At 36.4% G+C, this 23,386-nt stretch overlaps 3 protein-coding genes across 8 annotated transcripts; 2 read left to right on the plus strand and 1 right to left on the minus strand.

Moving 5' to 3' along the window:
• The first annotated feature begins 2,856 nt into the window (after positions 1 to 2,856).
• LOC106150420 (uncharacterized) lies at positions 2,857 to 8,585 on the plus strand. 3 transcript variants are annotated; one of them, XM_013523213.2, is made up of 4 exons: positions 2,858 to 3,091; positions 3,278 to 3,511; positions 5,109 to 5,291; positions 6,305 to 8,585. In XM_013523213.2, the coding sequence occupies exons 3-4, from the start codon at positions 5,235 to 5,237 to the stop codon at positions 7,667 to 7,669; spliced, it is 1,422 nt and encodes a 473-aa protein (XP_013378667.2). In that variant the 5' UTR covers positions 2,858 to 3,091; positions 3,278 to 3,511; positions 5,109 to 5,234; the 3' UTR covers positions 7,670 to 8,585. The 3 variants fall into 3 exon arrangements, with proteins under 3 accessions (XP_086856658.1, XP_013378667.2, XP_013378668.2); XM_087000532.1 differs by lacking the exon at positions 3,278 to 3,511 and having other exon boundaries at positions 2,857 to 3,102; XM_013523214.2 differs by lacking the exon at positions 3,278 to 3,511 and having other exon boundaries at positions 2,859 to 3,091.
• A 434-nt stretch (positions 8,586 to 9,019) lies between these two features.
• On the minus strand, positions 9,020 to 14,931 carry LOC106151112 (uncharacterized). Of its 4 annotated transcripts, none has more exons than XM_013524212.2 (2): positions 14,775 to 14,931; positions 9,020 to 10,480 (listed from the first exon to the last, which is right to left on the minus strand). In XM_013524212.2, the coding sequence occupies exon 2, from the start codon at positions 10,432 to 10,434 to the stop codon at positions 9,145 to 9,147; it is 1,290 nt and encodes a 429-aa protein (XP_013379666.2). In that variant the 5' UTR covers positions 10,435 to 10,480; positions 14,775 to 14,931; the 3' UTR covers positions 9,020 to 9,144. The 4 variants fall into 4 exon arrangements, with proteins under 4 accessions (XP_013379666.2, XP_013379673.2, XP_013379680.2 ...); XM_013524219.2 differs by having other exon boundaries at positions 14,646 to 14,786; XM_013524226.3 differs by lacking the exon at positions 14,775 to 14,931 and adding an exon at positions 12,795 to 13,021.
• An 876-nt stretch (positions 14,932 to 15,807) lies between these two features.
• LOC106151169 (serine protease HTRA1B) lies at positions 15,808 to 23,254 on the plus strand. The gene is made up of 7 exons (XM_013524279.3): positions 15,808 to 16,154; positions 20,084 to 20,270; positions 20,851 to 21,048; positions 21,422 to 21,454; positions 21,656 to 21,773; positions 21,919 to 22,099; positions 22,394 to 23,254. The coding sequence occupies exons 1-7, from the start codon at positions 15,823 to 15,825 to the stop codon at positions 22,557 to 22,559; spliced, it is 1,215 nt and encodes a 404-aa protein (XP_013379733.3). The 5' UTR covers positions 15,808 to 15,822; the 3' UTR covers positions 22,560 to 23,254.
• Positions 23,255 to 23,386: the final 132 nt, after the last annotated feature.

Genomic DNA, 23,386 nt, shown 5'->3' on the forward strand with positions numbered 1-23,386 from the left:
TGTATTTATCAGTCCCCTTATGACGCAGGTAATTCCTTGTACAAACAACACTGTAGAACATCTTCGGCATCTCGGGCGAGGTAAGATGTGTCTTTGGACTAAACGCACTGCTAAGTTCATCTGATATTTATTGGAAAATGTCAACCTATTTGTTCAATTTGATGTAATTCTGACCTTTGACCCCGTGCTATTTTCATGATGTATTGAAAACAAACTGTTAGTCAATCTGTGTTGATTTCGGAATATAAAAAAATAGGTATGTTAGAAAAATCTTCAGCAAAAACATTTGAACTATTTAAGAATTGAAAGGATTGAGCAAACTACTCCAACGTAAATATCTAAACATTTTCAGTTGGTTCCGCCTGGACTGGGAAACCTAAGATAACGACAGTTTTTCAGTTCCGCTACATCAAACACTGGTTGGTCAATCACATCCTCTGGTGTCTGTCCCCCGTCGGGACTTTTTTGGAGAACGCTGTCTCTGAAGTAACGTTCTTGGTATGACTTGATAAGGTTCACGTGGGCTTCAGAGGCGTTTTGTAAATTAAATCTGGGACCGCGGACCGGTATGGATTGCTTTCTGTGCGTATCTGTGTCTGGACTCGTGGACGTAGCTCTGTAGATTTCTGCAGTAATTATATGGGATGGCGATCTGTTTTCACGAGGCGATTCCTTGTTTATTTTGCCGTTTCTTATTTCGCACGTTGGTAGGGTACGGTTGCAAACTTCATCCGTTAAAACTACTGGTGATGTGGGAGAATTTGGCGATTTTTGCTGTCCAGTATCCTCGGCGTCTGTCTCGACGATGACAGGTAGTTCTAACTTTGCGCTTCGAACGCGGTCTGCCACGTTCAACGGAGGGAGACGGTCTCTGCCTGTACTGTATCCGGGCACTGAATGGCTTTTTACGCGAAAAAATAACTTTGGCAGAACTGTGTGTCGTTTATCAGGACAAATTTCCACGTTCTTCTCAACAGATATTTCTTCCTCCCGGTTTTCGCTGAGTTTTGTAGTCGTGCGTGTCGTTTTCAACACTGAATTGTATGAGGCTCGTGTTTTAGTGTATATTGAAGTACTTGGCGCCCGCGTAATATCAAGTAATGAATTCGAATGTTTCTTTTCAATCTCCTTCAATCTCTGTGAGTAAGTGAGTATTGACTGCTCCAGAGCCTTCTGAGTCGAATTGATCTTTTGTATATTCTGGTTTAAATCGTGCTTATAAAGTTCAATCTGTCTTCGGTACTCAGCGTTTGTGTTAGCATACTTATGTGATGCCAGTTTTCCTATTTCACTTTGCAGTCCCGCTGCGGCTGGATAGGTGTTTGCGAGGAGTTTTTTCCTCGGCCACATGTTCTCCCTTTGTTGTTAACGCGATGACCGATTTATATGTGCGTTCATCGGCAACAAATTTCCTTTATCGGGGTTTAATTGTTGTTCCCGGAGTCATTCTTCTGCATTAAATTTGGAAGATCTCTCGCTGTTATCAATATCATACCGCCCACTTAAGTTAGTTAGTGTGGAGGTGATAGGGCACGTGATACGAATTGCTGAGAAGTTAGGCTCATAACGATCAAATATATACTTATACTACAATGTTTGTTTTTTCGTTATGATTGTTTTTGCCGGTTGCTTAGACACAAATTCTTGTTGCCTGATAAAGGTGATGTGGTATTTGAAACCAATTCACTGCCAGCTTCTTTAATATTAAAGGCTAACGTGGGCAGAAACTGACAAAACTAAAGAATCAGAAACCCGGAATTCTTTGGATTGGGGCGTGCTAGTTTTGTTTACAGTATAAAGTGACATAAATACGGAATAGATCGTTGATAAAGGTGTATATTTTACTATAATCAAATAATTTCATCTCTTCGATTTTCATCCTGTTTAATGATTCACAAGCTTTGTGTTACGGTTCACATTTAAAGTCAATTGGATTTTTCAAACTAATCACAAGCATTATCAATTGCGACAGTTGAGAAATTAATTGTGTTTTAACGAAGCTGGAGCTTTTTGGTTGCCAAAATGGGGAATTAGGAGGGCTTGAAATCCACTTCCAGGGATGTAAAACGTTGGTGATGATGATTTTGACTTAGATTCCTTTATAAAGTTTTGTTCACAAACCTGATACCTAGGGATATTTATTTGCACTATCTGCAATATGCATATTCTTGCCTGCATCTTTAAATAACTGCATGTAGAAATAATTGGTATTATTTCGTGCAAACACTAGACCGCCAGGTACTTCGTTTTGCGTATCTTTTTTATATGGCTGTGGACTAAACCTAACTGAAATTAATTGAATTAGATTCAGTTTATCTACATTCTGTGGATTTCTTAGTACAAAGCGGAAGCTTGTGAAGGAAAAAAGAAATGTATAAATTGAAAATTCTCTGTAAAGGTACTTTATTGACTTGCCCTAATTGCTTTTTAGGGTTAGAACTCATACATGCCACTTTCTAATAACAAATAATATATGTGGCATTTTTCCAAAGAAATATTTGAAAAGCACCTACAAAATATTTCTATAGCTAAAAATCGATACAGATGATCAGAGGGCAAAACATCAGATAACATCTGGTGTTGTTTTGTTAGTTAGAAATATATTTTTGCTTTTAGAAAAAACTAACATGTTTGTTTGACTAACATGGATATGCACATTCATAACTAGGTAAATGGTGTGTGCCGAAAACTGAATTTACTTTGACACAAACATTTAGGATTTCTCATAGGTGAATAGTCTCTTAAATAGCCCAAAATAACAAAAACATTCTCGTGAAAGCGGATAATCCATGGTTCAACGGAAACCTGTTATTTCTCAGGTTAGATGAATGGACTTACACAATAGAGCCATTATTATTTCTACTTTGCAGTTCTAGTGGGGTCTTAATACCTCCTTGCCCCGTATACAAGGCGTTTCTATGGGACATATAGAATCCGCGGTGTAGTAAGGGCAGGGGAGCATAGTGCTCACGTAGCTTTACAAGCCTTACCTGACATCTAGGTGTAGTACATGTAGCGAGGTGGACAAAGCGCTGGTCACTTGCCAGCGTGAAAAATGACCATTGACGACACTGCAAGATATTTGACAACAGTAAGTTAAAGGTACGCCAGCGTTTCGTGTTTAAAGTGTAGTGATTTTGATTCGAGATCTTAATATTGATAAATTGTTGAGAGAGGCTGTTTTGATCGTAGACTTGCATTAAGCCATGGGTTGGTGTAAGTTAACACGGAGGCAAAGGTCAAAGCTTCTAACCTTTCAGTGACTGTTTGACTTTAGGAAATGGACGTCACCTCTCTCAAAGCAAGTTACAGAAAGAAAGGCCGGTGAAAAGATCTACAATAATATCAAACGAGACGCCCCTAGGGCCGAAGAATACACAGAGTTATTGACCGATACAAAACACGTATTCTGGTTATATAAGTATTGTCGATGATAGCAAAAGGCCCGAGACTTTGCAATTAACTTAAAGGTCAACTAAGAATGGACTGCCGAATTATTTACCATACGTAGGTGAGTAGGAAAGAGGATCCATTGAATAACACAACTACTAGATGGGTAATACCCCTGTACATCATAAATCCATAGATTCACAAATTCCACGAGATGTTTATTTTACGGACAAAACACACAATACTGCCTTAATCCAGTTTTGTGGACACGTTCGGGTAAATGATGTAACTGTAGGGCCTCTCGAATGGTTTCATACTACATATATTCCACCAAAATTTCCAACTCTATATCTTAATCTATCTGGGTCCCCGCTTTAAATCGCACGAACGTTATCTGCATATTGCCTATCCCCGCCCTGTCAACAGATAGCGACGAATTCAAGGCAAAATGCTTCACTCTTAATTTTTGTACCAGCATAAATATATATGTAATTTTTGTACCAGCATAAATATATATATATATATATATATATATATATATATATATATATATATATATATATATATATATATATATATATATAGTTCTAAAGCCCGAAAACCCGCAAAAGCCCGTGCTATTATCAAGAAGGATAAGCAGCAATACGGGGATATACCAAGATATTAACATTCAATTCAGTGCTTAAATTAAGCCAATGGTACGCTTAAGGATGCTTTAGGCTACACAAAGGTATGTGTCCGGGGAAGTTTGGTGACACATGAGATGCGCTCTTTCTTCTCTGTGTGTCGCGCTCATGTCAAGCGGTTGCGTTTGTTTTCACGTTGACAAGGAGACATCGAAAGGGGGTCATCAAATTTTATCATTAAATGTAAGTCTATAAGCCATATCTTAGTTATTATCTAATTGATTGTCGCTCTATTTTCTGCGCTTGAGAAGATACTAAGGCCTGGGCTTTGTTAAACAGGTACAATGGTATGATAAGGGGTACTTTTTTGGCTTGACACTATTCTATAAGTTGTGTTATATGATAGTGTGCATAGTCTCTTTTGAAATTACCATAATGCATTGTCCTTACACCTACGGCATCCTTTGCAAAACAAAAAATTCGTTGAAAAATACAGGAAGTCTACATAAATCTCACGGATGATTTTTATTTTCAGGTTTATATGTTTTCAATTATATGGACTCTTAAATTCTTAAAAATTCTTAATTTTTTTTTTTTTTTTTTGCTCCACCAACCGCGCATGGTCACATTGTATCTCTTGTTCTAAGCAGAAAAGCAAATTTGATATAGTTATTTGTTTTCCACTCAGCTGTTGATAATAAACATGCACTGATTTAAAAAATCTATTGTTGTGCATCGATTTTGCCACAGTACGTAGTATCATAAGTCTTGAATTGTATTCTTCACAGAAAGGGGTTTGTGACCCCGTCCCTTAGTGCCGCCGCAAGAGAGAAAAAGCCGATGAAAAAAGTGAAACCAAAGAAAGAAATTGACGTTTGGGGGTTTATCATGCATAATTTAATACGAGGTCTGCTAATAAACAGTCTCAACAACTTCATCATGCACTCAGTGGCAGCAATTGCACAAGCAATTTATCGTTCATTCAAAGTGATACGCATCCTTTTTCTGTTCAGTCAAGAATCATGTATCATTACTCTCATGCACTAAGATTGAGCAGTTATGTCTCTTTCACTGCTTTCTGATATTTTTCAGGTTTTTTGTCGCATTTATAAGTGAGTTTAGCCCAGACGCCACCTTTTCCTCTTCGGAGACCAGGGCGATAACAACATCGGTCACTAAAGACTATGCCATCACATTTCCCTTCGGAAACCTACAAAAATGACGGCCGCATTCACAGGCTCCGGTCACGTATACGACAGTCATGCTGCACCCAAGGTAATCTCAACGACTTTGGCTTTTATGGCTGTAATTTCAATGTTATTTCCAAATGGAATTTACGATACTTCAATATACTTGTAGAAGTGATCTTCAAACATTTATTTAAGGCAGTTCGATGTCTTTTCAATGCAGGAAATACAACGCCTTTGCCAGTGTTTTGTATCATAACAGACAGTGTGAGGTGCAGTATGCAAGAGAAATGTTACTTAACCCAATGATCTATATTTGCTTTACCTAACCTCGGTTTACTTGCAAGATACAAGCGAGAAAAAATCGTTAATCATACGGATATGAGTATCACATAGTTTTGTTGCTTCCTAATCTTGCAATGACATTTAACTGAACAGAATTGATGAAATCACGAATGCTTTAATTACACAGCTGCTGGATTTGATTTCACGTCTACAGGTATACAATTACATGTATAAACTCAACCCTCATTGCTAGCCATATATGTAAGTCTTTGACGTAATTAATAACAAAACACGTAACTATACGGGGTGTTTTCTTCAGGTTCAGTTAAATTACATTTCTGTCTCGTTATATTAACAGAAGATCGATCTTCATATCACTTGCAGGCACGTCATCCACTTATATGCCAATGACAATGAGTTTCTGCTACAAACATTCTGACACTTCATGATGTTTTTTCAAATGAAAGTCCCCACTCAAACGTGCTAATGTGCTAACTTACACACCACCAAGGTTTTTTCAAACATAACGTCCGCGTTTGTTTGTTCGCACTTTCGAAGTTGATGTAACGTTAGACCAATTTTCATATATCGTAGTAATATTGATGGCCTTTCAAGTAAGTGTCACACACAAAGCGGGAGAGAGAGGGCAGGGCCAGAGAGAGAGAGGTTGAAGGAGGGAGAATGTTGTTTTATGTATCAGTTCACTCTCCACAATTTTATTTTCACTTGAAAGCATGGTCTTATCTGTGCATTTATTCCCTTTTCCGCAGTTTATCAATTTATGCGATCTTCAGGTAATAATCCTATTCGTTTCAGATAAAGAGGCGACTACTAGCATCAGATGAACCTTCAAGACATCGCCGAGCAGACCAGCATCAAAGTGACATTGATATCCGCGTGTCCAGAGTGTCTCCTTTGGACGGAGATTCCAAGGGGTCCATGCTTGCCTACACGGAACGGATGCAATCTATTGCCAGAAACAGGGGGATAGCTATACACAGTGGGGGTAACCCTGGGGGATCGGACTCCACCCTTGTTGTGAGAGCCAAACACATCACTCGTCCACGAAATTTACCAAAATTAAGCCCCCGCGGACAAGAGACGTTAGACTCATGGTCTGAGGAGAGCAGACCGAAGAAAGATGCTCTTAGAGTGAACACGGTGAGTGCCTCGGATCTCAGGGACCTTGTGGATCATAGCCTATATACGAAAGGCACGAGGAGAGAAACTGTGAAATTGGTTGCAATAAATGACAAAATATCTCAAATTGAAAGCAGAGAAAACAGTGCTAAACGATCGACCAATCCAAAATCGATTGGTGGTGACGATAAACATATAAACGAGAAAGCAAGCGATGAGACTGATACGCCTTTGACAATAAAAGGTGACAGCCTGTCTCCTGTTGCCCCGCACTGGAGCGTTTTGGAAAGAAACAAGGCTCAATCTGTGTCACCAAATAATGCAAAGACGCCTAATTCTATGTTCGATGTGGGAGTACCATCTCAACCAAAAATTAACGATAAGGATTACGGTCGTTTCACTGTTCTAGCAGAGAGACCGAAGAAAGTGAAAATCAGGAAGCCTCCTAAAAGGATGAAACTCCACCGGAGCAGTTTAGATTCAATACCAGAAAATGAGACATTATCGGATATAGAAACCTCCAGGCCTCACTCTCAAGTATCTGTAAAAATGTCCCCAATAGTCGACCTCTCAGAGGACCATTACCCCCCTACCTTGCAAGACCATAGTAACAAACATACAGTAAAATCAGCTTTGTCTTCCATTCCCGAAGGTACCACCCTACCTCAGCCTCCAAACTCAGGTTTCCGTTCTCTCTACTCTACAAAACTTGATCAAACTAAGCAAGTTGTGAATATAAAAATCATCGACTCAGGAGAAAGTACTCTGTCTTTGGAGAACAATACTGAAGAGATGTCTCCCAAGTCGGAGGGAGGCTCATTGTCGTTTCCAAGCTCCGTTGACATTCAGCGAGAACAGCAATTGACGAGTCTCAGGTTTAATCTGTCACAGACATTCACGAGGAAAAAACCAAAACCGCCAAGTGAATTGTCAGTTAAGGGTGCTTACTTACGAACGCGTTTTTATGAACCCAAGTCCAAAATCAAACTACCAACATTCGCCAAGAAAAAGAAAAGACCAAAAATCAGATTTCTAAAATAAGAATTGTCAGAACTGACCTAACAGATTTTTTTTGTTATTTTGTTACCATGACACATATATTTTGTTACCATGACACATATATTTTGTTACCATGACACAAGTATTTCGTTTCATTTTGATGGTTGTGTGTGCGGGTCCTGGAAACCAGCTTTTGAGGGGACCAAAACTTGCTCTGTTCTTCATTTTTTACCTTTCAAGAGTTGAATTTTCAAATGAGGTAGATTCATCATTTGAAATGCATTTTCATATGAGAGTAATTGTTAAATGAAATATGAAGATGAGTTTTTCCCTTATTTAACAAGTACCAGATAGCATGAGTTAATATACTGTATGTGATTAACTTATTCCATTTGAAAAGATACTAACTAGTGCGCAGTATACTCATTGCTAAAATGCGATCTGCTGCTGATTAAGGATGCACATGAGAGAATTCCTTATGTTAATATATAGAAGAATGCCAGTACTTAATGTGAGTATCACATATTTGCACCAACATATTTGCACCAATAATGGCTGCAAATTAGCACCAATAAAACTTGTTGCTGCATTTTGCTAAGGATGATTTAGCTTTTTCAAATTTGTGCACTGAATGGTTGCAGATTGCATGCATACGCCAATATATGTGGGTAATAAGGTATAGAATATATTGTCTACTGTTTTAAAATCACCAGATAAAAAGGAAATTATTGTTACGTAGAAGGAAGGTGAAATCAAACATTTATCATATTTCGTTGCAACCTTATAATGCACAGGTAGGATCCGTTATGTTGGATCCTAGTGCACAGCATGCACAGCAGTCTCCAGTACGTGATCTAATTATGTTTTTATGATTCAACTGTAATAATATTTGCATATTAATATATATATATATAAAACGAAAATGTCAAATGAAATACAAGCAAGGTAATCCTCCGTCTTTTAATTGTTGCTCTTGTAGGTCATTAGCACATATTTGTTGTCTCGTTTCTGTTCTTTTCACTAAAAACTGGCTTGAACGAGTAGCGATTACAAGAACATTAATTTGACCCATTTGTCAAAGTTTGATATAAACAAAATGTCACTGTTTGGAGCAAACAAGCATCAATCTGACAAGTGATGATGGAAATATTTGAAAATATTTGGGATGCACCATTAAAATGAACTTGTTTTCCCAGATAAGTCCGGGGACGTGATATAACCTTCCCGCAAGGCAAAACAACGTTTCACGCTTAAAACAGTAGTCGTGTAAAATCAACATAAGAATTTGTTTCTGATAAGATATGGCATGGAAATTCCGTTGTATATTAACTTTCCACGGATCAATTTCGCACAGGTCATGATGCCAAATGCTTATAGCAACTAAAATCACAATTCGTGTTCTGATATTTATTGCACATATTATACTTTTTACTGAAGAATAGATACATTAAATCGAAAAAGATGAAATACAGCGCAAAAACCGCTGATCGTATGCCATTACGCAAGATTTTGTTAGCTTAACTGTCGTTCGAGTGTATTGTATTAACAGGTAATCGTGAATTAAAAACATGCAGTCTATCGCTGTCACTAAAACTAAGCACCCTTCGCCGTTCAGTTTGTTCTTCATTCACCGGGGTCGGAGGTGACGCAGGGGTCGTTAGAGAAGGTGCAGACAATGCACCCTTTAACTGATGACGATCTGAGGCAGGGGGAGACGGCTTATTTTTGTGGACGGATTGAAAAAACTCGGTGTTAATTTCCAGTTCAATATTACCATTCCCATGATTAAATCCATTTCTTTTCTTCTCGGTCGAATTTGTATTAGTTGTATCTAACAGAAAACTGTTTACTGCCTCGGAGTATTTGAATAAATGGTGGGAGATCACCGGCTTGATGGAGGTCTTTCTTACTCTTGGAGTTTGGACATTCTGTTTGGGAGACTGCACCTGGTTTAAAGCTCTACCACTAGCAGACACGTCTTCAGTGCGCTTATTGTTCACTTTTGTTTTCGTTTTTTGTGGCTTCCACACATATGTCATTCTCTCTTTCTTGTAGTAATCTTTTTCCGAATTTAAACTGTGCATTTCCTGTGATTCGGAATGTTCACTGTTTGGTATGTCAGGAAAAGGCGCTATCTGAGGATAAGGATCAAATTCGTCCGCACTCGGTGGCGAGATTAATATATCCACGGGCAAATTCTGATCTAAGTTTTCTCGTTCAAATTTTGTCAGCTCTCCAAGTTCGCTTGCATGTTTGATGCCTTTCTTAATTGCCGGTAATTGTGCATGCCTTTTGAAATTAGCCTCGTGAGTATTGGTATTTGACTGCACCTCATGGCTTGATAAGTTTTCAGCGTTCCTTAGTTTGTCGTGGCTTACTTTTTGTAACCCGGGAGAAACCATATGCGTGAAGTCTAAAGATTTAGTCCTGTATATACTCCCGTCTTCTGTTCTGTGGCTACCATTGGAAGATTTAAACTTAAAGCTCAACAAACCCCCCTTTGATTGTGTTTTACTTGCTGGTTCATTGGTACGTGCTATTGCAATTTGCCGCATTCTCTCAGAATAAGCGAGCATGGAACTCTCCATTGATTTCCTTCGTTCTTGTAACACGTGTAGATCTTTCTTGTGCTGTGATTCAACAACGTTTATCTTCGAGTCCAGCATGGTAGCGGCCGCTGCATTCAGTGCAGTGGTAAGTCCCGTTTCACTGTGCCTTCCAGCAAGACCTGTGTAGTTGGTTAGTTTTGTTACAACTGCTTTTCCCAGGTTCCCAGGGCCTGGCTGGTTCTTGTCTTTCCCGTGCATATTTAAAACGCACCGACTTGCCTGTTGGGTGATCTACATCAAACAACTGAAACAAAAACGTAAAACAAGTGAAGGTAGCAATAATTAAAAACCTTTCTCACAGGATTTAAAATAGAGTCTATGCAGACCAAAAACGTTCAAAATGCACGTGTTTGAAAAAAAAACATTATTTTGTCCAAATTAAGAGTACACCGTCACCACTAGTTACTATGTTACCTACACGAATGAATGGCATTAAAATTCGATCTGTTTAAGTTTGTACTAACTAATTTTAGAGTGCGCTGTGTAAAAAGCACGTGACAAAAAGTAAACAATTTACGCTTGAACCTTCCGTTTAATAGGGGCGCAAAAATAAAAGGGTCTACAATTACTTTGAAGTTTCACTCAACAACCATAGGACTCCATAGCGTATTAGAGGCCATCGATGGCACGAAAAACAAACATAGAAACAAATTGAAGCACACGACGTAAAACTGATGTTGCACAGCCCATCGGACAAATTGTTGAAAATAACCGATTCGAGACCAATGTCCGTTATGTGTGCTAATAAACAAGAAGTAAAAAGGAGTTTATTAAAATTTTAACAATAAAAACAACATTTCAAAGAGCTGAGGTCAACTCTTCGCGTGCCCCTCCATGAAAATGCCTTAATCTATGCCTTACCCTCTGTAAGCGCCAAAATGTGCTGAACTAAATCCCTATTTCTGCTGTGACGCCTTTTTAGAAGACCTTACACAGAAGATTATACGGTTGTCATTTGGTATTAGATTGTTGATCTACTCCTCTAAGTTAGTGTATTCGCTTGATTACATTGGTATTAAACTCCCTGAAGTTGATTTATTATGTCACGAAGGAGTTGCCTGAAGACGTAACTGGACTCTTCGCTTCGGTGCCTTTAGTCAATGTTGGCCCTGTCGGATGAACAATCATAATATTTGCGAAACAAATCTGTTTAACCACACCTTTGTCCTCAAAAGTACCACAAACTGAAACACCGCCATTCTGAAAAAAATTGTCTTTGATTTTCACATTTTGGAAAGTTGGTATATTATTGATTTCTGCTGAAGCTCACACGTTTACTTAGTAAATTAGGCGACTTGTTTGTGTTTTGGTGCATCGAGACTGGCACACACCTTCCTATAAACTAATAGGGACGGTTCCTATAAACAACACCGTTTTTCTTTCAAAATAAAACCAAGGTCTCCAAAAACAGTCGAAGTTTCGTCAAGGACTTAAATTAATATCAAACAAACTTTTCTATGCCTAAATCCGGATCATAGACTGTTATCTTATTCACCTGAATATATAGGGGGAAATTATTATTACCTTTATTTACTTTTCGGGTTAGGAACTTAATTTGTTCATTGACTAGAAATATTAATCCTCGATTGACTATAGAAATGTATGGTCTGGGATACGATCTGTCACGACTTCTGAACGCAGCACTGTTTACAGAAAATAACCTTAGTGTCCTCAAACCTCCAGGTGAATTTTCTGGATATCTATTGATAATTTTAAATAAAAAGGAGTCGCATGTGATACAAATACAACCCTGTCTACTGCAAAATATCTCCATTGATTTTTTTCACCAAAGAAATGTACTTGAGAGCAAAATTTGATAAGAGTATGCAAAAATTTCGGTACTTCAAACTTCTGAAAGAATATCATAAAATCTAAAAGAGCAAAACAATTATATTGACAGAGAATAAAATGTGATTGTTTTAATAGCCACTGAAAAGGGGATGAATGCCGATCACAGCGTCCTTAAAAAGTTCTGCATTTAACTGCATTCTTTTAGGCAAACAATGACGAAGTGCATATCACATTACGTGCAGATATGTGTAACGGACCTTTGTATACAACTTAACTCTTGGAGAGGTGACTATCATACAGCGTAGAACAATGAACGTTTGTCAAAATATTTAATACATGATATTGAACCTGTCACCTCTCACGTCTTATCATCTTTGGCAAATATTAAAGCTACTGATTTTTCAAGAACGAGAATCTGTCTACTTTGTTATGAACACGATAATGATGATGGTTATAAATAACTCTATTCAATGTGTTTTGATATATATATATATATATATATATATATATATATATATATATATATATATATATATATATATATATATATATATATATATTAGCTTATTTTCATACTCAAGTTAAAAAGACCTTTCAATAACAACGCACACTGTGAAAATACAGCCGGCACTTTATAGTGGCAAGTATAGACAATCATTGCACACGCGCTTTGTAAAGAAGACAGTTACAATAAAACATCGCTATTTTTACACATCCATTCATTCATATATATTAATTGTTAACGTCTTAATCAAAAACAGCGTTACCTGTGGATAACATAGTTCGCTGTGCTGCTATTTCTTCGGCTTGACCAACAGAATTCAGATACCTTCTGGATTTAAACAATATGGAAGGCCAAAGCTTATTTTCAATTTACATGAACTTCAACAGTCAGCGCAAGCTCTAGCCAGGAAACACCTTAGCTATATATATTGACTCTGCGTCACAAGCTGTCGTAACTCCTGACACAGCGTAAACAAAAATACGCGCGTCCAAAGTGAAATCATCCAGAACAGAATGCAGGTTATATGCCCTTTTGGTTCTATGCCAAGATACCTTGTTCGACAACATATGCGTACGCACGTACAGAAAGCAAAACTCAGTGGTTGCTTATATAATTATGAATATTCAAAAATATGATAATGCTATACAGAACAGCTTTAAACTGCAGGTTGAAGGGGTGGGTTTGTTTAAGGGGGTTGGTAGTTGCTACCTTTGCTATCTGTTATTTTGCCTGATCTTGCCTGCATATCAGAGTTTTGCACAGTCCAATTGTTTTAACATTTCAACCTCGGAATGTCCTCTACCTCAAACACTTGTTAAGATTAAAGCACACAGATGTTTTCTTCTACTGAACAATTTCCCAATTTTTTATCTTTTGTCATGTTGATCCAACTTACAAGGGGCGTGTAAGTCTGTTTTTAACTAATTGCATTCAGCGAGATTCCCCACAGAGTTGGATTTTTTCTTGAAAATAATAGACCCGCTGCCTTAATTGCAAAAGCTAACTTATGTAATATTGGAACCTAAAGTACCGATTCCCATTGAAAAATATCGGCGAACTAAACACAGGTTTTAGAATGTGTATAATTAACCCGCATGTGCACTTGACGGATGATTTTGAAATGAAAATTACGATGCCACTTCTTTGAAATCAACTTCCTTTAATGTACAAAAATATCACCCAAATCATTGGGCCTAACCTCTGCGGGTTAAACCGCAAGGTGAATTGCTGACTGTTTGATCTAGCTTTTGTGCAGATAAGAAATCAGAAAAAAATTCTATTTTAGTGCAAGCAACCAGTAAACAGAAGTGTCTTTATGGTGAGACTAAGCATTATGACAGGGCCCTCCTTCACAGGTGGTATCGAATGACATCCTCTTCAAATGAATGATATATAGTACAAAATATTGACATTGTGCACTACAGACGATTGAGGATGAAAAAAAATCAAAACCCTTTATAATTAATGTTGATCCTTAAACGAAGAACAGAAAGACTCCTCTCAAATGACTTTCACAAATAAATTGTACCTTTGGCTTTGAAGAAATAGAATAAATATTTATATATTTGTCAAATCTCCATTTGAATACGCTTGAAGATTGTAATTTTGAATTACTACTTGATCACATGTGCCTAACTCATTATTTATCCACAGTTTTGCTGCCAAAGTAATCCAACAGTTGACACCCTCTTAATTATAATGAAAAACAATTTACTTCTACGCACTAAAACTAGAGTCTTTGCTCTCTAAGGTGAAATGTGACCTCACACGTGTATTCAAATCTTTATCAAATGCGTCATTTACACGCACCTGACTTAATTGCGATGCAAGTTTTGTCCAAATTTCAGTATCAATCATAATCATAAAGTGGACAAATGTAATATTTAAAGTAGAACTACTACTCCTCGTCCACGCGCACCTTCCAACATGGCTGGAGAGAGGTTTTACAAGAGGAGGTCATGTATTAAACGATAAATCAGAATTTTTCTATCTCTTTTCTTAAAGGCTGCAATTTGATATTGTTACCATTAAAAAGGCACTACATTTACTCTGTGAAACATCAACTGAGGCATGAGTCGCAAAACGTTCGACCTTCTCATACTGAACACTGTACCTGAAGATATTTAATCATTTCTGGACGCTAGTCAGCAGTCTCAGCAGCTAGTTGATTTTTTTCTTCAAACTCTATGCCTTTTATCTCCGTTCCTTTCCTGTAAATAGTGGTTTTCTAAACCTAACTTACGCTAAGATCTTCCCTGTTGCTTGAAGGTCGCCATCTTCTTAACCCAAGGCCAACCGGTAGATGAAAAGATGCAACGGAGAGAAACAGGTTATCATTTAACAGGGCCTAGCTTATAACAGCAGTCTTTACATTTGATATCGCGTAAGTTTGTGGAGTTGACACGTCTATCTTCAATAAATATTTCAGTTCATTGGGACACTCGGTGACACACGGCGAAACACGTGAAAATCAAATTGTAGATTTTAAAAAATCAAATGAAATCTATTAATATACAAGACAACTAGGGCCTACGTTTTGCTTTTTGATGCAGCAAGTTCCGTATCTGTGTAGGGCCTTAGACCTTGATTTCAAGACGTTCTTGTATGCTGCATCCTATGCTATTTTAATGAAAAACAAAACAATTTTAAGGTTTATGTAATCCATACTATTAGGCCTATATATTTTGGCTGCTATTTTATGAAAGCAAAATACTCAGATAACTTTCTTGTGTGATTTATACTAAACACCAACGTTGCTTATATAAAAACACACTTTATTGAGCTCCGTATTGTAACAAACAACGCCGTAGGAAGCCTAGTGATCTTTGGTGCTCAACTCATGAACTGCACATTTCACACAATTATTTTGATAAAACTGGAATGTGTTAGTTGAGAAAGTTGTAACACGTCCCGCAATTTCAGCTGGTTGATCCGTTCTAAATGTGTGATGGCACTTTCTTTGATCAATAAAGCACTCAATAATGCTGGTAACCGTTATCAAACTACTGTAAGCTTATCAATTATCGAAACAGTAGTAGTCCCAACTTTAAATGTTGTAATGTATTGTAGAAATTGCATCAGAAGGTAGCTGTTAATTTAATCACGTAAGCCTTTTTAATATTCATATATACAGGGCACTCTAAAATAGACAATAACTCCGTTCACCTAACATTTCACCCTATTTATAACTGAAATAACTAAGTTTAAAAAAAGTCATGCAAGCATTGTAGCTTCTCGGCTTGATAATACCCAGTATTTTATTTATCGGTGAATAGTTTAAAAGTGCAAACATGGCCGCCCCCAGGCGGCCCTTTGCAATATTAAGTTATTTTTCTCGAAAAATTCTTTCAGGTCAGACATTTCATCACAAAGGGAAGGTCCAAAATAGCAATACCATATTAACACGTTATTACAATGGGAAATCGGCGCGATATAGTTTTCGTAAAAACAAAATAATTGCCCCAAAATGGGCTGGCGGCCTTGCGACTCTAGGTTTGTCTGCGACTCTCTTACTAAAATATTCGCCAGTTTCAGAAGCAAAGAGTAAAGCCGATGACTTCAATGTAATAGCTGATGTTGTAGAAGAGGTGTTGCCTGCTGTTGTATTTATAGAAGGTAACAGGTAAGTGTACGTCTGTTGTAAATATTAACACTATAACTTAAATCTTTGTAAAATCTTTGTACTAGCCTTCCTATTGGATGGCGTCCGCCATATAGATAAACGTCCCAATAAAACATTCGTCCCGATAGATACGTCTCTATACATACACGTCTCAATAGATTTACGTCTCGTTAAATTTACGTTCCGATAGATCTACCAACAGTTTCCTATAAACCCACGTATCTTTAGATCCAGGTACCGCTAGATCCATCTATCTGACATCGTAATTAATCGGCTAAAATGCCGATATAAACTTGAGATACAGGTATGAGGCTTTTGAGAGATAGTCTGGATGCGAGTACTGACCCACTCAGTGAGATGACTTAATTACAACCTGATATTTATTTATTTATATATTTATTAGGTGTTCAAACAAGACATAGGCCTACATGTACGTTCGCGTCTACACGTCTTTACTATCGTTTACTATCATTTACTCCATTCCGCAATGTACGCACGTAACGTCATCAATGTAAACTACTTGGACATAAAAACGACACAAATTCGTTATTATGTCCAAGATGTAAGTAACTTCTATATATATATATGTATACAGCCGATTTTTGCCTGCAAACTTTGGGTATGTTTGCCAACCATACAATAATGGTTTCTATCAAGTATACAAGACAGTTATCAGGCAGAATCATTCATGAAATGCCCAAATAAATCATACACAGCATAAAATAAGAAGGGTTTACTTGTAAAACTCTTAACATTATTTCATCAACTTTTGCCGAGTTCTTAATTGACGGGGGTGGTGTGTGTGTGTGTGTGTGTGTGTGTGTTTTCTTGGATTAATCACTATGACAAAAAATATAATCTTAGGTTCCTGTCAGAAGCTTTCGTAATCAAAACTAAATGAATGTAAGGGTGCATTCCCATAGATTTTAGATCGATCTATCCCCATGGGGAGTCTCACTAGATTACTGTCATATAATCCGGCTTAAATGTCCGTCCTGCCTACTACAAGCTGTAAGGGGGTAATTAACTTTCGTGCCCGCTCGGCTGACAGCTATTTAGCGTGAACCCCCAGGGAGTTAGGTCGATCTAGTTTGGATCGATCTAATCTCTGGGAATGGGGTCTAACATGAAAATAACAAAACATCTAGTGAAATCATAAATTTCTGTCAGATAATGCATTAGTAGGCCTAATTGTTAAGGTCCACTAAATGCATGTGATGAAATCACTCATTTACATATTATGTTTATACTTGTAATTAGTCAGCATATCATCATTCACCTTACTTCAGTCTTGAATGAATATTTATCATCCTCTGTATAGGTATACCTGATAAGTAGAACTGGTTTAACTTAAAAGTAGAAGCCCTCAATTGTTATCTATTGCATTGCAATTAGTATTTAAATGAGTTGCTGCCACTGTGGCATGGAGATAGATTCTCTGGTGATAAGGCTGAATGCTTGGACTTAATAAAGGACTTTTAGACTTGGAACTGAATATGTGAGTCTGTGGATATATTCCCTCTCCCATGCATCAGTGACAAGTAAAATATTAGAAGAACCTGGGTAGGGTGGAACATGGACCCCTACATAATGTAAATTACCCGAGTATTGCGTAAAAACGATCTATAGTAGAATAATAAATTGCTGAAAGGATTAATATGTGTACTCTCGTTTTAAACAGTGCATTTTATGTACTGAGTAGTATACCAACCATTTTGAGCAATAGTGTACCTGTAATGGATCTATCGGTATTTGGATCTAAAAATACGTGGATCTATAGGTATGCGGATTTATAGGACGTGGGTTTATGAGGACATCGTATCTATAGGAACGCAAATTTATAGGACGGTGGTAAAAAATCGGATCTATCGGTATTTAAATCTAAAAAGACGTTTTTTCAGTTTTCCCTTTATGTATCTATCGGGAACGGGAGTACAGGGACGTGTAATATTTTGGGACTAAATTTTATCCGTACGTACCCTATTGGATAATCATTACAAGTGTGACTCAGTTATATTTATTGTTTCTTTGCCAGCCTGCCCCCCCCTTTTTTTAAAGAAAAACTTCTCAGTTTACCGGATTAATTATTATTATTTTAAACTGAAGTATGTTTGTTACCAGTACCTATTCACCCCAGACACTCTTGACTATCACCCTGGCCAGATTGATTATTGAATCTACATGTGTAGGAAAAAAAAAACAATAAAAATCAATTTCATATTTTTTGACAAATTTATGAAATTGCCATATATATATATATTTACTCCTCTACCACAAAAAGTGTCACCCCAAATGCAATGTGTAAAGTGATACAAAAAATGATGTCATTCATCAGTGTTCTTTATTTAACTTCTAAAGTATTTTTTTTACAACAAGTTACTGAATGTACAACTAATGAATAAGCTAACCATATTAAAAAAATCAGTGGAACTTTTTGGTATTTTGTACAGTGTCTTCTGGATTGGAGGACACACCTGTTGCGTTTGTGAGTGAAGTCAAAAGTGTAACGTTTGTGCAGTTATGGCGTTCCACATTCAGTGCAAAAATAGTATGAGATCATTTTTGTTTGCAAAGTTATTCCTCAGTTATCCATTTCTGGGATATCCTATACCTTTTTAATGAGGTTTTGTTCCAGGGATTGAGCTGACCATGGGGGGGGGGGGGTCTTGATCTATTTATTGTGTTGGCTGTATGTGGAGTATTGTAGCATTATCATGCTGAAACATAAATGGGTGATCATGGTCACCAAAGATATTTTCAATAGAATTCCTTAAGTGTCCTTTACAGTACTTATAGATGCAATGGTCTCTGTTATAGTTTTCATTGATGATTTGTTGCTATTCCATAACTCTAAAGCATCGCAATTTGCGACCGAGCACTAATAGCAGTATCACCATTAGTTTCGAGGCTATTATTTGTTAACTAACACTAGTACATCTCATTGCAAATACCTTTGCACATGCATAATTCATTATTTTATAGTGTCTTTCATGTAATTAAACAAGGCGGCAAGTTTTGGTTGCTAGTCATAATAGCCTATTACAAAGCATGAAAGCTTATAAAAGATTGGGTCACTAGGTACCTCTGATAGAAAAAAACTTGCTATAAATTGTCAGGGGAAGAATGCTAAGGATATAGATTGTAATTTCATCAAAGACCAAAAAAAAAAGTTATTGATGAAGATTTTATAAAATCATGTTTTATTAGCATAAATATTTCAAAATTAAACATTTCATATATATCATTTTATGTTTTCTGATGAATATACATCTGTGTAGTCTATTGATAATAATCATCAGTTTAAAAGTTTCATTTTCTACACAATGTAAAAAACAGAAACAAAGCATTCGATCACACCCTGACCTTCCTCAGAGTCTGTTATTGTAAGACTGAATACTGCTCAGCAATGTATCAATAATTGTATCAGTTCAAATGCACCCTTCACTGATTGAATTGTTTTTGACATTTAATTGGTGTCAAACACTTCAAATATCAGTATTTGTTATTGTGATTTTCTTATTATTTAAAACAATATCTTGGTTAGCATCATAATGAAATAAAATTAATTTTGTTACATGATGTCTTCACTTTATGCAGCAATCAAACTTCAGTAGCATTTGAGGATATAATTGTACTTCCGGACATGTAAATATTACGTTGCTTTAAGTTAGCAGGTGGGTGCAATTGCCACTGCAAAGAAGGTTTGATCAGTATGCTTGCAATGCTTTCAAGTTATGGAGCCCCGAGAAAAATATTGGGATTATACTTCTTAGCATCTGTTTTCCAAACCATCATGTGTCCAAATTCTGACAATGCTTCACCTGCTTTCATCTGAGAACAGTATCAATGCTCAGATATTGGTTGGTGCCCTTTCATGAGTTGCAGAATAACATCTGACTCCACTTAGACGTATCTCTCTTTACTTTCAGATCAATATTTGGCAGGAGTGGTGGGTCTGGGTTCATAATTCATGAAGATGGAGTGATTCTTACCAATGCCCATGTCATTGATAACCAACAAATCATTCAAATCAAATTACAAGATGGAACCACTTACCCTGGAAAAGTTCAGTATATCAGCCATGAATTAGACCTTGCAACTGTCAAAATAAATGCTGTAAGTTGTTTTTTGTCTTAGTATGGTATTTAAAATGGTATATCTTTTAAGTCACTGAAAATCTACATGCTTCTAGAGGTAGGTATATTACAATATTGCTTGACAAGTATTAACCACTTCATGTTCGGGATATGTGTAAGTCCTAGATTTTTTGCATCAGCAGACCTAAAGGTCAAATTTTTGTGAATATAATGTATACATCTGTTAAGCTCCTGTCTGTCTTGTCCAATGCAGTATTTGTTAGTTATTATAGTTTTTCATTGTCAGAACAAAATTGGATGTCTCATTTGACCGTTTATCTTAATAATAATAATAATAATAATAATAATAATAATAATAATAATAATAATAATATTGAGGTTTATTTCTTACACAGCACATTCTATAATTATATATTTCAAACTGCCAAGGTTACTGTAATGATTCCTTTACAGAAAAACCAAGTTTTTTTTCATAAGTATGTTTAATGTATATTTGACTTTTTCCAAAGTGCCGTGGATTAACCCAATACGAAAACAAGCCAATCTGTATAGTTTATGTTTGCTGAAATTTCAAATGAAATGATATATGTCATCTTCAGAGACGCAAACTGCCAACGCTTGAGCTGGCTGAGAGTAGAAAAGTCAGAGCCGGAGAATGGGTGATAGCCATGGGAAGCCCTTTTTTACTCAATAATTCAGTGACGGTAGGAATAATCAGTGCTGTCAACAGATCAGGGAAGGATTTGGGATTGGGTTTCTCTGACATGGATTATTTACAGACAGATGCTGCCATTAATGTGAGAAGAAGGAAAATCTGTTTTTGTGACATAATAAGTTCTAAATATCTTTAAGATGAACATAAGTATATCTTACAAATTATGACACGACAACAAATAAATGAAAGCATTTCGATTTCTAGATTATTTGAAGTAGTACAGAAGAGTTTCACTACAGATAATAATTGGAACTGTTGTAATTGCTGATAAACACTTTCAAGGTAAAAGTTCTCTTAGGCTTAGTATATGGGTGATCATAATTGAAGTAGACTTAATATTCACTAGATTTCCCCCTCCCCCCTTTTTTTTTTTTTTTTTTTTGACAAATTCTTGTTATGCTCCTGCGTTTTGCAAATTAAATTCTTGTTATAATCATACAATTTGTACTTTTTAGCCAGGAAATTCTGGTGGACCCTTAGTAAACTTGGTATGTATTCTAATCAGTAAAAGTTTCATAAATCACAGATATGTTTTGTTATTTTATCTTATGTATTATGTATATTATTAGCTAATTTTTGGTTAAGAATCATGGCTCATTTATTACACATCAAAAAACTTATATTTCTTTATGTAAATTTGTCATCTATTGGGGATACGTATATTTGTTAGAGATATTCTTTTTTTTTAGGATGGAAAAGTAGTTGGAGTTTCTCGCATGAAACTGGCAATGGCCAGCATTGGGTTTGCTATCCCTGCTGACTATGTGAAAGAATTCTTGACAAAAGCTGAAAATGCTGAAAAGCAAGGTTAGTCTTTAAAAATCTTTTATTATCAACACACTAACAGTGAAGTTCAGTCAGTGCACTAAAGATTAAATTAAGCATTTGTAAAATTTCTAAATAAAAATTTTCTTGTTTTCTTCTGAGCAATTTTATGTTGGTTTCATTTCAGTAAAATCCAAAGGAACATTTTCAATGTTTGACAGTAAAAAAAGGATATACCTTGGTGTCAGTATGATCACATTGACTCCAGCCATAGCATGGGAATTAAATCGCAAAGGTCTCACCTGGATGAGGCCAGATTTACAAGGAGTATTAGTGGCAGAGGTACACCATCCATCAACTGCTTACAGGTATGAGACCCATAGCAATAAATTACTGATTCTTTGTCTTTCTACACTATAAAAGTATAGAATCAAAGAGAATACAGTATTTCTCAGCTACAGCCATTTTAAGATCAATAATTTTTTCTTCACACTTCTTCTAAGCACATTATTATTGGATAAGCTAATGCTAAGGTTAATATGTAATGGTTTACCTATATTTAAATATTAAATGTACAAAATAAAATTTCCTTTTTGATTTATTTCCATAAATATTTTTAAGGTGGTAAATTCAGTAACCTCATTCTTTTATACAATTTACAGAGCTGGCATCAGACCTCATGATGTTATAGTCAGTATCAATGGAGAAAGAATGAGATCATCACAAAATGTTCACCAAGCATGTATGAACAGTGAATCCTTGCTGATAACTCTGATACGTAATGGAAAAGAGTTGCATGTGAGGGTGACTCCAGATAATATGGATTAAGAATTATTACCTCCGCCAAGGAGGTTATGTTTTCACCCCTGTTTGTTTGTCTGTTTGTCATCAACATAAATCAAAAAGTTATGGATGAATTTCAATGGAATTTTCAGGGTAGGTCAGAAATGGGTCAACTTAAAAGTGATTACTTTTTGGTGGTGATCTGGATCAATAATCAATCAATAATCAAAAATCAAAAAACTAAGTTATGGACCGATTTTGATGAAATTTTCAGGAACTGAAAGTGGGCCAAGGAAGAGATGATAAGTTTTTGGTGGTGAACCGGATCAATAAACAATCAATAATCAATAATCAATAATAAAAAACTAAATCATTATAGAATGAAAATTTAGGGGTGAAACGGCATTGGGTGGAGACTTTGCTGCCTTGGCGGAGGTCTGCGCTCTCGGAGTGCTTTTCTAGTTATGTAAATATGTAGAACGATTTCACATGGAGGGGGGCGGGGCAGTTAGGAATGATGTAAGCTTATGCAAATTATTTTCCCAGATGATTTAGCAGACATATATAAAAAATCCTCATTGCAGTGGCAGTTACGTCATCTTTATTGCTGTTTTTATCAGATCAAGTGACATTCACAGCTGCTTCACAGATGGGGATTTCATTTAGCAAATTGACAAAGAAAACCATGTCATGCAGATACATATTCATTTGCTTCCAGAAATAAAGCAAATTATTTTTCAGGTGTTTTGATCAGCTTTTTTGTTTGCATGGTATACAGAGAATGTACCAATGATTTTCACTATGCCTTTTTTAATTTAAAAATCGCTTCTGACAGTTAAATAAACAATGTATAAATGACGCATAGAAGCACA

This window comes from Lingula anatina, chromosome 1 (assembly GCF_051362555.1).
Source record: "Lingula anatina isolate TDL-2025a chromosome 1, LinAna3.0, whole genome shotgun sequence".
Taxonomy (NCBI): Eukaryota; Metazoa; Brachiopoda; class Lingulata; order Lingulida; family Lingulidae; genus Lingula; species Lingula anatina.